The sequence below is a fragment of the Podarcis vaucheri genome (genome assembly GCF_965113315.1).
Source record: "Podarcis vaucheri genome assembly, chromosome: 6".
Lineage (NCBI taxonomy): Eukaryota > Metazoa > Chordata > Lepidosauria > Squamata > Lacertidae > Podarcis > Podarcis vaucheri.
Window position 1 is genome coordinate 15,712,060 of NC_138764.1, and position 16,866 is coordinate 15,728,925.

General features: G+C 42.5%; 1 protein-coding gene and 1 long non-coding RNA gene across 4 annotated transcripts in view; both read left to right on the forward strand.

Annotated features, from left to right (window-relative positions):
* The window catches only part of LOC309533944, a 339,411-nt gene that overhangs the window by 290,103 nt on the left and 32,442 nt on the right, over nt 1–16,866 (forward strand). The window lies entirely within an intron of this gene.
* The window catches only part of PBX1 (PBX homeobox 1), a 225,216-nt gene that overhangs the window by 175,908 nt on the left and 32,442 nt on the right, over nt 1–16,866 (forward strand). For 2 of the 3 annotated variants that reach the window (XM_082225535.1, XM_082225537.1), the window contains exons 4-6: nt 6,857–7,047; nt 8,314–8,449; nt 15,080–15,239. In XM_082225535.1, coding sequence (XP_082081661.1) covers nt 6,857–7,047; nt 8,314–8,449; nt 15,080–15,239 — 487 coding nt within the window. The remainder of the gene's footprint in view (nt 1–6,856; nt 7,048–8,313; nt 8,450–15,079; nt 15,240–16,866) is intronic. The other variant, XM_082225536.1, reaches the window with a different exon arrangement.

The window sequence follows — 16,866 nt, forward strand, 5'->3', positions numbered from 1 at the left end:
TTGCCAGCTGGAGCGATCACCACTAGAGCCATCTTCCCCTAGCACTCTCCCAGCACACCAGGGCCAGCTCACCCATGATGCAAGGAGAGGTGACTGCCTCAGGCAGCAGCGTTCACCAGGGCATCAGATCCAGACGTCACTATTTCTTCCACCCTTGTTCCTGATGTAGAGGGAGATCTTCCCTCACCCATTCTTCCCTGGCAGGAAGAGGCTGTGCCATTTTGGGTCCACTTCAGCTCCTTTAAAATCTTCCCAGCTTTGGCCTCTGGGCTTGGCAAATTTGGGAAAAGAACTTCATTTGGGAGCAACAGGGACAAGAAATGCTTGTCATTCCCCTAGCGATAGTGAGGAAGAAATAAATATATGGAAACTAGCTTTCTCTGTAGATCAGCTCCTTGGTTTGCCTCTTTCTCATAAGAAAGAGTGGTGAGTAAACTTCGGTCCTATTCCAACTATACCCAGGATGGCACCCAGTTTCCTTTCTAACAAAGGGCAGGAATGTAAATAAAAGAGATCAGCAGTAATCCTACCTTTGTCTCTCGACAGGACTTACCCTGACAGACAGCCTCACCCAGCCGGGGGTTCTTGTTACCCCTGCTATGCTGCTCCATAGAGCCCAGGGGTCAGCAAGGTTTTCCTTCCCTGGGCCAGTTCACTCCAGCTGAGATCCCTCTGTGGGCCGGATCGCGCACATGGCTGCGATTTCCGGCATCTCAGCATGTGCAGATGTGATTTCTGGCACCGCAGAAGCGAGTCCCTGCACCACGCTGCACTGGTTTAGTGCAGCGCGCAGGGACTCGCCACACGGGCAGCTCGGTTTGGGGGCAGCTCGTGGGCCAGTTAAACGACCCCCGTGAGACACTTGTGGCCCATGGGCCTTAGGCTGCCTACCCTTGATAGAGCCCTCATATTGTGTGAGCCTGGCTGTGGGGGTGCCCGACCAGCAACTGAATGGAAAACCATCCTCTTCCAGGTGTGGCGAGCTCTCTCCTTCAGTCTCACAGCCCTAGAAAGGCAGGGGGAGAGCAGTTCAGATAGGTTGGCTTGTGCAAGGAGCCAATCTGCCTGGAGCCTTTGTAGGACTTGGGGAATAAGGATCTCTTTACTGCCCATTCGTTAGTCTTTGCCTTTAGGCCATATATGTTTGCATCACATGCCTCCTCGTATCGTATCCCCGCCTGGCTGAGGAAAAGGAAGACTCCTTGATACGGCCAGCGAAGAAACTGACATTAAGAATCCTCTGTCAAATTAACCTTGTGGTCAGTCATCAAGAACAGGGCCCTCCAGAAACTGGGTGTACGAGCTTCTGGCAGCAAGATGCCTTTGGCACGTCTAATTTCAGTTATTACCTGTTTGCCCTTTCATGTCAGGGATCCTGATGTGCTCTGCAACCCTGCTGCTTTGGCTCTAATTATTATCCTTGTTAACACACAGGCGGAAAACTTGCTGAAAGTAAGTGTCATGTTTTGTATTTGCAATGAGTTGATTCGTGTCATCCCCAAACCTGTGATAACTCACCCGCTCTTATCACCGGCTGCCAAAGTTTGGGCTGGCGTTAGTAACTGTCAGAGATTCCATTTCTATCAGAGGTGACCAGTGGGATTGTCAAGCAATAAATGCACAAGACCGCTCAGCAGCAAACCCATTTGTGCATGTTTGTCGGAGGCAACTGAGGTGCTAATGGGGGTCGGGGGCTGTCCTCCTCCCAGTTGCTGTCTCCTAAGCCACCACTGTTTGCTGGGTGCCACCTGTCAGCTCCAGCTCTTGCCCTGGAAGGTGTATCCCTGAACCTATTGGGCTGCATCACCCCCAGTGCTCATGGCTACCAGGGTGGCAGAACATTTTCTTTGGCCTGCTTCTATAAGGATCCCTGATCTATGACTCACTTCTAGGCCAGTTCTACACAAGAAACAGAATACAGCGATAGGAATCATAGGTGACATTTTTTGAATTCTGGTCCATGTAAAAAGTTTCCTGCAGATTAATAATAATAATAATAATAATAATAATAATAATAATAATAATTTATTATTTATACCCCGCCCATCTGGCTGAGTTTCCCCAGCCACTCTGGGCGGCTTCCAATCGAGTGTTAAAAACCATTCAGCATTAAATATTAAAAACTTCCCTAAACAGGGCTGCCTTCAGATGTCTTTTAAAGATAGGATAGCTGCTTATTTCCTTCACATCTGAAGGGAGGGCGTTCCACAGGGCGGGTGCCACTACCGAGAAGGCCCTCTGTCTGGTTCCCTGTAACCTCACTTCTCGCAATGAGGGAACCGCCAGAAGGCCCTCGGTGCTGGATCTCAGTGTCCGGGCTGAGCGATGGGGGTGGAGACGCTCCTTCAGGTATACAGGACCGAGGCCGTTTAAGACTTTAAAGGTCAGCACCAACACTTTGAATTGTGCTCGGAAACGTACTGGGAGATAAATAAATAAATACCCTACGCACATCACAAAGAAATGCTCTGGCCCAGCCTATCTGTTTTCCAGTTTTGACACAAATACGTTCACTGAGATTAAAATGTAGCTAGAAGATACAAATCACACTTTTTGCTCACTGTCGGACGTATTAAAACTTTTATTTACAGATTTGTTTGTTGATTGTGTAAGAATTGCATCCCTGATCTGTGTTTCTGCATGAGTTGATGATATGGGAACATGTCCTGATCTGAAGGGGATTTGTAGAGAGATTCAGTGGACAAGTACCTGTTCCAGTCAGGAGGAATGCCCAAAATAAGTGACTCATGCAGAGACACAACAGGCATTTTCCCAGGCAGAAGGCAGGTAATCCCACTGTATCTCTGCACTGGGAGTGACTGAGTGATACAATCACACCCACTCCAGAAGCACAGCATGGTTACCAGACCTCCGCCTGGAAGATTGCCTGTTGCATCTCTGCATGAGTCAGTGATTGAGCGAAGGCAAGCCCAGTGACCTGTGGAGAGACACAATGGGAAGTTTTCTCTGTGTGTGAACTCATGAGATCCTTTCATTATATAATTAATCCGTCTGGGATTATATATTAGCTGTTTTCTCATAACCCTGGCACATTCTGAGAACCTCATTACTATTGAGAGGGAAGGATGAATCTGCCAATTTCAGTTTCTCACAGTTTTTATTTTTTTCTCAGTCTGAAGTTCAGTTCTCCACACCTGTTTTGATTTTTGTTAAGTCTTCATGAAAATTAATCAACATTTTAATGTGATTTTCTCCTGATATGCACCTGCCTGTATGCAATTTTGCCCAGTATGCCCTTTTTACAAATCGATTTCCCCTTAAATAATGCATTTTATGTGTTGTTTTCATTAATATGTTGTTGTTCTTAACACCATCATCATTTCATTTCTATACCACTTTATATTTTTAAGGGAAAAATCTGGAAGTGGTTTACAACCTACGTTAAAACATCAAATAAAACCGTCCAGAATTAAACAACTGAATTAAGTCACGTATAAAGTATGCATTCAAAGCAACATAATGAGCAGGAAACGAAAATACTATCTTGAACATTTAAAAAGAGAACATTATTAAAGGAAGTCAAATATAAAGCACACATATAAAAGAGCAGAATTATCAAGATAAAAGAACATTGTCATTGGCATGGAACATGGCTGCTGTTGCTGCCAGTCCTTCCAAGGTAGCTGTGGAAGTTGAGGCTCCATGACCCGGGCCCTCTTCTACAGTCTCAGCTTTTGTAGTTGGAGTCCATCACGGCCCTGCCTTCCCAGTCCAGGTGGAAAAAGACCCGTAAGGCACCGAGAAGATCTTCCAGGCTGAGTCACAGCCAAGATGAGTATATCCATAGTACTGCAGAATCGTAGAGTTGGAAGTTGGAAGGGACCCCAGTGGTCATCTAGTCCAACCCCCTGCAATATAGGAATCTCAACTAAAGCATCCGAGGCAGATGGCTATCCATAGAGTAGGTATTCATATGGACACTTAACCTCAGTATTTGCATTTTTTTTCACATGTTAACAACAACAACAACAACAACAACAACAACATTAATAATACTATTTGTACTTCACTCCTCTGACTGGCTTGGCCCATTTTTATATGTACAATTATTATTTTTGCATTTGTGTGTACATATGCATACACACTTTTGTGCTTATTACCTGGCTGGAGAACTGCATTGCAAAATTCAGTGTGGATTTTGAAGGATGGCTGTGTTTCAAAATATACAAATTAGATAGGTAAAGGTAAAGGGACCCCTGACAGTCAAGTCCAGTCACGAACGACTCTGGGGTTGCGGCACTCATCTCGCTTTACTGGCCGAGAGAGCCAACAGTTTTTCCGAGTCATGTGGCCAGCATGACTAAGCCGCTTCTGGTGAAACCAGAGCAGCGCACGGAAATGTCGTTTACCTTCCCGCAGGAGCGGTACCTATTTATCTACTTGCACTTTGATGTGCTTTCGAACTGCTAGGCTGGCAGGAGCAGGGACCGAGCAATGGGTGCTCACCCCGTTGCAGGGATTCAAACCGCTGACCTTCTGATCGGCAATCCCTAGGCTCAGTGGTTTAGACCACAGCGCCACCCGCATCCCTCCATCACCCGCGTCCCCAAATTAGATAGGCTTGCCTTTAAATGTGAACTGATTTTTTTTCAATTCAACACCCACCCACTCTGTAGCTTTTGTGCTGTTTGTTTCCACCCTCAGTCTTTGGCCTAGTTCTCACTGAGGTTTTCAATCCTGTTTCTGAGCTTGGACCACTTTAGACTTCAGACAGGAATCCCACTCCTCTGCACAAAACAATTCCCTTCAAAGTAGCATGGCCGGCAGAAGGGTTCTTGCATAACTTGTTTTCCCTGATGCTCAGCTCACAGGAATCTTTCCCGCTGTCCCATGGGAGAGAATCCCACTGTGTGTGCCTCTATCCCCACCCGGTCTTGACATAGGTTTGTCACTTCCATAGGGTGTAATCTTCACAGCATTCACCATTGTTCTTCTGGAGGCCCTGCACCAACTCTCTATCAGCAAAATAAAGCCAGTTTCTTTCAAGCACTATCTGACCCTGTGCCAAACAAGTGTGGCCTATTAATGTTCCCATGATGTACGGTGTCCCATATATATTTCTGCTTCTGATATCTTATGTGTGGATTTCCCCCCCCCCCCCGTAATGTTGATTCCCTTTTTTATTGAAGAATATTAGCTAGCCAGAGAGTTTGTTAGCCTGGCTGAAACTGAACTCATATGAGCTGGAGGTGGAATGCTTGTTTCGAACTGGATTGGTTTTATGCAGTGCAACGGACAGCAGAAAAATGTCTGATCATGTGTTCAAATAGTGTATTTTATGTCTTCTAATGGCAAGTCCATTCCAGAATCACATGGGCAGTACTTCTTATAGCCATATCAACGGAGCAAAGGCTCATCTCATCTCTGAGAGCATCTCATTAAGTAACAAAAACACTTTGCCTTCCCTAGACGATTTCTTTTCCTGTCTGCAAATAGGCTCTCTCACACATCTGTGGCTCTGTAGTTGATACTTACACTGAGTTCTGGACATACATTTCGATTGTGCATTTGGGGAAATGATCATTCATGCACAGGAAAAAAGCTGCCTGAGGTTTTTGGTTTGGTTTTTTTTAAGGTAGGGGTATACATTTTTAACTAAATGCAAACAAAATAAATCAGACCATTGGCTCAGCTCTGTCACAGATAAGAATAGATGAACTTGTCAAATTGAGTTTTTCATTTGTCCAATCTTAAATTCGGTTCTCCTCATTTCTGCATAAATTTAAGATTTATTTATTTTTTAAAGCATGAGAATCCATCAGCATTTTAGTTTGCATTTTTCCTAACATGGACATTTTATATTTAATTTTACCTAATATACACATCGTTGCAAGCAGCTTTTCCTAATACAATGCATTTTCAAGTTATGTTCACTAATATATGCATTTATGCACACTTTTCCCTAATATATATATTTTGTATGCATTGTCTGGCTGGAGAACTGCACGGCCAAATTGGTAGAAGTGCAAATTTTGAAGGCTAGCTGTGTATTGGTAAATGCAAATTAGGTTGGTTCACAATAAAATGTGAACCAAAGTGAATTTCTCCCCCTAGTCACAAATTTGCGCCTTCATCTGTCCATGTGTGCATGCGCATGCTCATGCTCATGCTGTTTTGCATTTGCTCATGTTCTGTTATAAACTGGTGTTGGATATTTTATCCCATAAGGATATTAGATAGAGGTGTCACAGTAATGCAAAAGGTTCAATTTCTGACCTGTGTGAAATGGCTCCATAATCACCATATGCCTGTTTATAAAGAGGCGGATTTATGGGAGTGTGACTGGTTCTCTTGCATTGGAAGGTGAGAGGCGGGGACAGCAAATTTTGGGCTCGCACAGGGTACCACCGAAATTTTAAAGCCCAAAGGCTGCTACTGGGTTATATCCAATTACTTTCTACTAAGGGAGTGATTATCAGTACACACAAATTCTTGTGGAAGTAATGGAGGCAAAAAAATGGTGGCTGGATACAGAAACTTCTACAGAAGCTCACTGGAAGTTGAAGAATCTTTATGCACATCCAACTATGCATCCAATTGAAAGCAAAGAAGTAGGAAACGATTGAATTTAGCTGCACACCTAAATAAGGATCTAAGTGCACATCTTATGAAAAGCAAGGTGTGTATTTGGATACATATTCCTACCTGCATCTTATTTTCATTGGTGGTTTCCCTAAATGAGACATTGTGTAGAGTTGCTCAGCAGATGTTGAAGACCATGGGTCAGAAAACCAGACAATGTTTGAAGGAATAAAGGGGCAGCCGTCTCTTACACAGCATGCAGTGACTCCTCCGGTCCTAAGGGATCTTCTCGCTCTTTCTCTTGTTGTCCCAGGCATGCAACGAGTTCACCACTCACGTGATGAATCTGCTGCGAGAGCAGAGCAGGACCCGGCCCATCTCACCCAAGGAGATAGAGCGGATGGTCAGCATCATCCATCGCAAGTTCAGTTCCATCCAGATGCAACTCAAACAGAGCACATGTGAAGCTGTCATGATCCTGCGCTCCCGATTTCTCGATGCACGGTGAGTTTACCCCAGGCATATCAAGAACCACTCACTGAAACACTTCTATGTGACTAGGAAGGAAGACTTGTAAATTGGAAAAGAGACTGTTCCTCTTCTCCTTTCTTCATCTTCTTCCAGTATGTTCATCTTCTTCCAGTATGTTGGGGCCACAAATGACTAACATATGTGGGAGCATGAGCTAGTAAACATTTTTTTTTTGTGGATCACTAACTGCAGACTGTTCTACCTGTTCCTTCAAGGTAGATTTTCAAGGCTGTTCTACCTCCCCCCCCAAAAAAAAACAACAACACCAAAAACAAACAAAAGCTACTATTGAACCATTTAAAGGAAATAGTTGCTTAAGCTTGCTGGGGAAGAAGATAGATGAGCTACAAGGTTATTTCTGTACAAACTGAGATCAAACTAAATGTATAACAAATTCAATTGTTGAAGCTAGAATTGAAAAGCAAAATAAAAATAACATGGACTGTACAAGTTCAGACTACAGGGAGGAGATGCCCTCTTTGAATGCTCTCCCATGCAAAAGTTCTCTGCAGGTAGAAAATTAGCACACCAGGGAGAAAAGTTATTGGCCAGGGCTCTCACTATTATGCTGATTTTTCTACTTTTTTGCCCCCCGCCCCCTTTACAGAGCAGAGCACAAGCTAGTTTCCCATAGTTTGCCCATCTTTCAAGTATGTGGACAGTGCCACGTGAAATTCTGCCTGTTTTCCAATAAACTGGAATTATAAAGGCCACTTGGAAGTGGGTCGATGGAAGGTGCTCTGTTTAAAACGCAGCAAGTGATGTTTGCAGTGTAACCGACAACATTCTCCAAACTCCTGCAAAAGATCCAGAGATCTCCCCTAATATCTAATTTGGCACAGAGCTAAACGTTACACACAAATGCAAGTTTCTCACATTTTATTTTTTTATTAAAGAATCTTTGGAGGTGGGCATAGGGAGTGACAGCACAGCAGTTGGGGGGTGTGGCACTTAGCCCATCTCTTGGGTGGGTCAAAATCACCTTCCACGTTTGTGAAGAGCAGTCGATGGAAGGTAATTTTCATCAGAAAACTGTCACATGAGGAAAGGGTTAAATGATTCGCTACTTTGCCAGTCAGATTTGCAGTCATTTTACGAAGGGGGGAGAAATACATGAATCTGTATGGAACATCTAGTTTGACCATTTGAGACTGATGTGTTCCTGGTGACTGTGGGCTCCTCCTTAAGTACATTGCTTTTAAGTCATTGAGTACTGAGCATCTGTTTCTTTTTGACCAGGCGGAAAAGAAGAAATTTCAACAAGCAGGCTACAGAAATCCTCAATGAGTATTTCTATTCCCACCTCAGCAACCCATACCCCAGTGAGGAAGCCAAAGAGGAGCTAGCCAAGAAATGTGGCATCACAGTCTCACAGGTAAGAAACCCAGGTGCCTGTTCTATGCTGAGAGCACCCGTCTTGTCTGTCTAGTTATCCATCCATTTATGTAATCTGGGAGAGGTGGAAAGAGCCCGCACCAAAAAGAAAGTGTCTGCATAGAAAGGGAGTACCATTGGGAATGAAGAATGAGCAAAGAGGGGGATGAGGGACTGGGGAGCAACAGAATTCGGAGGACATAAGAAAGGAGAAATCTGCTAAGCAAGAAGTGTAGAAGTTGTCTAGGGAAGTGTATTGGGGGGGGGGAACGACTCTTAAAACCCATGGCTCAGAGGGTAGAGCATGGGACTCTTAGGGTCTTGGGTTTGAGCGCCATGTTGGGCAAAAGATTCCTGCATTACAGGGGATTGTTGTATGATTCTGCTGAATTGTGTACAATGATTGTATACGGCAATTGGGTATTCAGGGTCGTTTTTAGGCCCTTGAGTATTTTAATCGAAAGAAGAGCACAGCCTGTGTTGCTTGCACTAGAATCATGGGCAACTATTCTGGGCAACCTCACGATGTTTAACTGGAGTTGCTCAATGAGAAAATATGTAGCAGCGGGAAAAGATCATGAAAGACAACTTGTTGGATGTCTGCTCAGATAATACCCTCATCATTTGGGTCAACAATGAGGCTTCTTGGCCAGAGCTGCATTTGAACTAAGAGCTCATCCTAGAATGTGCCCAGGATTCATCTGTAGTGCTGACAGTGGTTTCCAAGGCTGACAAAGCCACGTGGAAAGGATTCACTGAAAGCAGAACATTTGAAAGCCACCACATTTAGGAAACTTTTGTGAAGACTATATTGCCATGGATGAACTGGGGGGGGAGGGGGGAGTTTCCAGGATAATTTCCATCTTGTCAAGCAGTGTACATAGTAATTACTCTCCCATTTGCTACTGAACATAACACCTCCTTAATGTTCTTCTTTGTGCTATTTTATGTGTTCCCACATGGTTTGAGATTTCTTATTAAGGTGACAAAGAAGCTGGGTGCTCCTAGAATGGAAAGCTCAGCTATTGGCCACCAGTTATTGGCTACCCTCAAGGATGGGACTACGGATGGTGGAATTATTGCTCCTCACAACCTTCCCAAACTCTCAGTGAAGCCTTCCTTGATAAGGAAGTTGCTGAAACAGATTGAAGCTGAGCAGATTTGTGTCACCAAGAACTGCATGGATTTATTACATAGGTTGAAACATAGAATAATAGAATTGTAGAGTTGGAACATATCCTGAGGGTCATCTCGTCTGACCCCCTGCAATGCAGGAATCTCAGCTAAAGCATCCATGACAGATGACCACCCAATCTCTGCTTTAAAACCTCGAAGGAAGGAGAGTCCATCACCTTTCATGGGAGTCTTTTCCACTGCCAAACACCTCTTACTATCAGAGAGTTCTTCCTGATGTTTAGTCTCCTTTCTTGTAACTTGAATCCATTGCTTCAACTCCTACCTTCTGGAGGTACCTGGTTGATAACAAGACCACTCTGGCTGATTAGAAGAATCAAAACCAGCAGACCAGAGTCCCTCGGAAGGTGGTGGACTCCTTCATTTGAGGTTTTTAAGCAGAGTTTGAATGGCCATCTGTTACGGGTGCTTTAGTTAAGATTTCTGCATTGCAGCGGGGTCGGACTAGATGACCCTTAGGGTCCCTTCCAACTCTACCATTCTAGGATTCTTTGATTCTGTAATTTTATGGATGATGTAGAAATTTGATTTTGCCCCTTATGCTATTGCCTCTCTAGTTTTTATAATGCGGTGGCTTTTGTAAAGGCTTTTGCCATTCAGCCAATGGGCATTCCATGATCCAGGGGGCAGCCTAAAAATAAGAAAGTAGCAATGCCTAAGAGCTGTTTCCCAGTATATGCAGTTGGAGATGGCAGCAGCGTTCTGCAGATTGCTTCCAACTGGGAAGTCTGGCCATACCAGTCTTTATTGAATTTCATGTTACTTTTTTGTTGACCATTTTTCCAGTTCACATATTTTTGATTCAAACTTTTTGTCATTGAAAGTGTTAACAATTCCTCCTCCTTGGTTTCACCTGCAGCTTCAAAAGTATGCTCTTCCATCACCCAAATCACTGATGAGATTATTGTGTTCCAGTAGACTCAGAGCAGAGATTATTGTGTTTCAAGAGACTCAGCAGAAACTACTCTTGTTTTCTCTTGCCATTTGCATCTTGCAATGTGCATTTTTATCCAGATGTGTTCACCAGATAGAAGTTTTGTGTACTCAACCTTTCTATCTGTCTTTTGTTTCTTTCTCATGTGGGCTAGCAAATGTTTAAGTAACGACAGCTGTCAGGGTTCTCTTGTACTAGCCCCTTTGAAATGAATGAGACTTGTGCAGGAGAACTTCCTGATAGGTTGTACATCTGCATGTTTTCTATCTGCTAAATATTTTTTTTTAAGTAACGAAAGTTTACGTAGGTATGAGTTGTTCTTGACTAATTCATATAGACTATTACACAACATTCTGTCTCTGACATTTAGATTCATTTATGTTTTAGTAACTTAACCAGATACTAAATTGAATTAATTAGCATTTATGCCTCACTGCTTTTTCAAGTTATTTATTAACTAATTAATGACATTTTGGACACACAAGCATACACATGCTCCTATTGTGTTTCTCTGTGAGGATTGTTCACCCCCAAGTTTTGAGATGTTGTATGCAAGCTGATGCTAGATTCCCCAACTAGAGGAGCTGCTGTTTTCTTTTGGCATGTTAAGATAGTAACTGCCACAGCATGCAGAAGCAACTCTGAACTTTTAGTAGAATTGTTGGGTGATATTTCATCTTTCAAATCTGAATCTCCTGTTACTCTAAATTTGTATTCTCAGATTAAAGCATCCTTGACTTTGCTAATTTCTTGAGCAGAGAAATTGCATCACATTGTGAGCTTGCCCCTTGCCACCTGCCCAATATGGTTTAAGGTTTAGAGGTTCTGCATGCTGACATTTTCTATCATTGTTTAGTGGCAGATAAGCTCCCAAATGCAAACTTTAAAAAATATTCCAGTGCTATTCAGCACCAAGGAACTGATATGTCATCCATACCTGTCAAAGGGCAGTAGTTGTCAATTACTATATTTATCAGGTCTACTTAATTTCTCTCTTTCCCTGTATTGAGAATGCTTTGGTCAAACCTGAATTGTTGTCCAAGTATGCAATACTTCCTCCCATATGACTTCCACTGATGCATAAAATATAGGATTTCCCATTTATTTGTCTGTTTGCTTACTCATAAAACTTCTATAGCATCTTTTGTTCTGGAAAAGATATTGTGTTAATATCTACAGGACTATGTGGCAACCAGTTTTACAGTTTTACTTTCACAGTTCTAATAAGACTTTGAAGCCAGGGGAGTCATGCTGTCCATTGGAACCAGTCAGCAGTCCACCAGCTGTAATTTAAATTCCTGGTGAAAGATACTTTTTTTCAACCAGAACTTGCCAGAACTCAGTTCCGGCACCTCTCAGGTGGCCACCGTTGCCATTATAAGAGAACAAGGGAGGTGTTCATGGTGAGTTTCTCCACCTCTTTTCCTAGAAAAATAGCACTGGTCACTGGCCTCACTAAACTTTCACAACTGAAAGCCATATCAAGAAGCTCATGTGAGATGGGGCTTCAGTTAAGGATGGATAGATGGATCAGCCAATTCTCAGGTCTGTGTCACTTTTGAATGTGTTTAGTTATAAGCCAGCTGTGTCCCATTTCCACATTAAGCTGAGAATTACTTTTTTTAAAAAAAAAAGATCCTCATGAAAACTTAAATTTGTATTTAAATACAAACTTGTCTTCTCAAGAACATGTTTTGTCTCCAAAAGAAATTATTTTGATACTTGTTTTGAGCCAATAACTGCATCACACAATTTAGAGAAGTGCAAAATCTAAAGGATAGCTACATCCTCATCTGTACATTGATCCTGGTGATATGGATCAGGTCAACTTATATCAGAATTCACAGGAATCATGTTCCTCAAGCATCTCATGCTGCAGCGTCCCAGAAGTTGGTGGAAGATTATGATCTTCCTTCTAAATCTCGGGGAAAGCATCCCACTGATGCAGTAATGTCACCTGTTTTATAGAAGTTCATTTCCACAGCAGTAAAGATGTTATCAGGCAGATTTTTGACTTTCCAAATAAACTATATGCATGAAACATTTTATGCGTTGATTCTATTTCAATCTTTAAACCGATTTGCCACCCGCTTCATTTCAAAAGATCCAGTGTTAGCAATGCTCTTAGATATGTGCCAAAAAAGCTTCGCTATTTCCAACTTTATTCATGAATGGAAGCTTTTATGTATCTTGCTTTCAGACAGAAGAGAATGGTGCTCAACTCAGAAAGCAAACATAGCATTACTGAAATAAGTTCATGTCAGGGTCTTTCAGAAACTGCACTGAGAAGGTTAAGCTTATCCTTCTAGCGTGGGGTGGGTGAAACATTTTTGGCCAGAAGGCCACAACACACACACGCACACAACCAACCAACCACGGGGAGCCCAGTGTTGTGTTGTGCAATGCAATGCAATGCAATGCAATGCAATGCAATGGAGCCAACCTGCCACTCTTGTTCTTCCTCGCTTGTGCAATGCCAAGCTGTAAAAAAAGAGAAACCGCTATGATGGACAGCGACGGAAGTTCTCATCTGTAAGCCATCAGTTCCAAGTGAGAAGCAAAAGCTGGCCAGCTATAGAAAGAATAAATGAGGCTGTCATCTGACTATATGTGGAATCCACACAGATATTTCAAAATCCAGAGCGTTATGCATTCATGTCTCGCATTTCAGGGAAGCTGTCCGTGCAGACATACAAGGGTCAGACCAAGATGGATTTAGTTCCGCCTTCTGCTTCCAGCAGCAGCAAGTTCACATGGCTCCGGGTGCTCGCAAGCATGGCATGAAGGTTTTTGCCTCTATTATCTTGTATCCAAAGGCAGACAACCTCTGAATAAGAAGGTTTCCTTCGTAGCTAGACTGTTCTCCAGGAATTTGTCTATTCCCTTTTAAAAGCTATCTAATCCCTGTGCTGAGGGGGTTTCACCTGCTAGCCTGGTCCCAGATTCCACAGATACAGAGTCTCATTTGCAGGAATACAGACATACAGCGGTACCTCAGGTTACAGACGCTTCAGGTTACAGACTCCGCTAACCCAGCGACAGCAGGAGGCCCCATTAGCTAAAGTGGTACTTAAGGTTAAGAACAGTTTCAGGTTAAGAAAGGACCTCCAGAACGAATTAAGTTCTTAACCCAAGGTACCATATTTTTTGCACTATAACACTCACTTTTTTCCTCCTAAAAAGTAAGGGCAAATGTCTGTGCATGTTATGGAGGGAATGCCTACGGGTTGCATGCCTACGGACTTTCCTCCTCTAAAAACTACGTGTGTGTTATGGTCAGGTGCATGTTATAGAGCGAAAAATACGGGTACCACTGTACACAACAACACCAATAGGCTCTGATTATCCTTTTGCAGCATATGGATTGTGCAATAAGATCCTATTCATGTTGCAGGATACACAGGATGGGCAGACAGGATCTCCAGCTCATGGAGGTTTGGGGAAAGGCCCTTGGGTGCAATTCCACCCCAAAATGTTCATTTGTATGTTTAACAAAAGCCTGCCCAGGGCTTTCTTGCATTGCCAAGTGTTGCAGTGAATTCTGTCAAGTGATGAGAAATACATCTATTTTACCCTGCCTCCTTAGAAAGTAAACACCAAGGATCATCTTCTAATCTTTGAGGATCTTCACGCTAAAAGATTTGTCCAAGTTAGCATTTCCATGATTAGTTTGAAGTAATTTCATTCCAAAGTCTTGGCTACATTTTATCTACACAAATTTTAAGCACTGTATATGACAGGATAATAATATCAAATTTATAAAAGAATGAATGGGTTAGGACATTTTTCACATATATTTGTATATCGGGGGAGCTTTTTCTCTACAAATGTTTGTGCCTTTTTATTTTTATTTTCTTCTGTTTTGCTTTGTATCTATTTCTTTATAACTGAAAACTTTTCAATAAAAAAGAGCACTGTATATGACAGTTCCGTTTACGGTTGTTTATGCATTATAGCAACTGCAAGGGACCTGTGCATGGATAGGGATGCAAAGTTTTACAGCAGTTTCAGAGTCTTGGCATACCTTGTTCGTTCTCCTCTGTTTGTAGTAACAATTACATAAGTTAACTTCTTGAGGTGTGGGGCTGATCTGTGGAAGAAATGATCCCTTGGCACAGAAGATGCTCCTGATGGCTCTCTTTGACTCTTCTATGATTCTGAGATTCCATAAATCACATCAGGAAAATCTGGATTTCTATTTCAAATGGAAATGTATGGAAGCACAGTTTTAGCATGTGGCCCAAGGCCTATCCCCTCACACCAGAAAACATAAACAAAAATCCACAGTGTGCGCTGTATATAAGCACAAAATCATATAGTTTTATGGGTCTGTCTTGTAAATTCAGAGAGAGATTTATTCTAAACTATTAATCAGCATACTTAAACAGCATTCCCATTCTTTCCTCCCTTTCCGCTGGCTTCCCACCCTGGTCATATATTTGACTTCTTATTAACAGGCATTTTTCTCTCTCTCTCTCTCTCTCTTTTTCAAACTTGCTCTAGGTATCAAACTGGTTTGGAAATAAGCGAATCCGGTACAAGAAGAACATAGGTAAATTTCAAGAGGAAGCCAATATTTATGCTGCCAAAACGGCTGTCACTGCTACAAATGTGTCAGCCCATGGAAGCCAAGCTAACTCACCCTCAACTCCCAATTCAGCTGGTTAGTTTTTTTTTTCTTTTGGGTTGTTATTGTTCTTTTCTTTCCGTGGGGTTTTATTTTCTTTTAGTATCAATGTGTGTTTCTCGTTTGCTTTTTAATTTGGTTTCCTCTTTGGTTCGTTCACTTTTGGGGCAATGTATTCATTTAGGATATTTTGTTCCTGTCTGTTTTTCTGTTTCTGAAGGCAATGTAGTCATGCTGTGTGATTAAAAGTAATGTGTTGGGAATTTTTGCACGGAGAACGTTTTGCCTGAGTTGCTGGTTCTCCCAGGGGAAAGGTCGTCCGTGCACATTTGAATGTTTCAACAGGGGAGAGACGTTTATCACTGGGTGACCCTGATAAATAACCCAACACATTCAGGGGCCACAATCCACCAGGAAGTTCTCCTGTACAAGCCACATTGAAATGAATGGGAGCTGCACACGAGCACACAATGTTTCCATGGGACTTTTGCTCAGAGCATCACCCAGTCATGTTATTTGGTGTCTGTATTGTGTGAACGTTTCTCTCTGGTTATTGCTTGCTTATTCCCATTACCTGTAGCTCACCTGTTTTGTGTAATTTTATTTTTGTTTGGTATCAGAATTGCTAGAGGGCTTTTTACTCCATGAAAATTCAAACATGGCTTGTCCCTCTACCTTTTCAGGATGTGATCTTGTGTTTTTTGTATTAGTTATGCAAGGGACAAATTCATTTTAGGTGCCTTGAGTACTATTGCAGAGAAAGGCAGAGTGGAAATTTGGGAAATAAATTAGCCCAATAAATAGTTTATTTGATCTTGATATTTGAGATGCATGTGGTAAAGAGCTTGGATCAGGCTTGCTGTTTCATGTCTGCATTGTGTTAGACAATTGTTTATGACAAATTGTTTATTGTAAAATGGATTGTAATTTCCTGGGCCATAGAAAACTTGGGACAATCTTTTTGGGAAAAGGTCAGCTTAAGGACCAGTTTGTGAACAAATGTGTACTGTATGGCTTTTTTTAAAAAAAGAGGAAAATGCCAAATACATTGGGTTAATATACTTTTTCCACGTTGTGAAATTATATGGGTACAAATAAATATGAGGCATTTGCGTAAAGCTCCCGACAAGCTGTGCCCAAGACGGTGTAATTTGGATGTCTTCCAAGAGAGCCTAGATATTGTTAGAAAACATGCTATGTCTCCTGCTCTGAATTCTTTAAGCTCTGAAATAATAAAGCATTAAAGTAGAATATCTTTCTTCCAGAGGAGTGTGTGCCCAAGGTGAGCCCTTGTTCTGAATCACTTCAGTCTTTATTCTAGTCCCCAGTTGAGGTCAGTGTGACCAAGTGGCTAAAGCAATGGGAATTAGAGCTCTGTGATCTAGAACCTCCTACCCACGTTGCTTTGGCAATGGGAGAAACATCTTAGATAGCAACCCATAGCTGAGCAGCACCGGCAGAGCTGGCATTGTGCTTTGGTCTTCTTTTGGGGGCGGGAGGGCTGGCCCTCCTCAGAACCCTTAACCAGAATGGACCCCATTGTCTGAGGAGCTGATGGTGCCATTTCTGTGCAGTGGGGAAGAGGCTGGAACTCCTGGTAACACCATTCATCATGCCTAGAGATGGTTCTTTCCTCCATCTCCTCTGATAATAATATTATTAT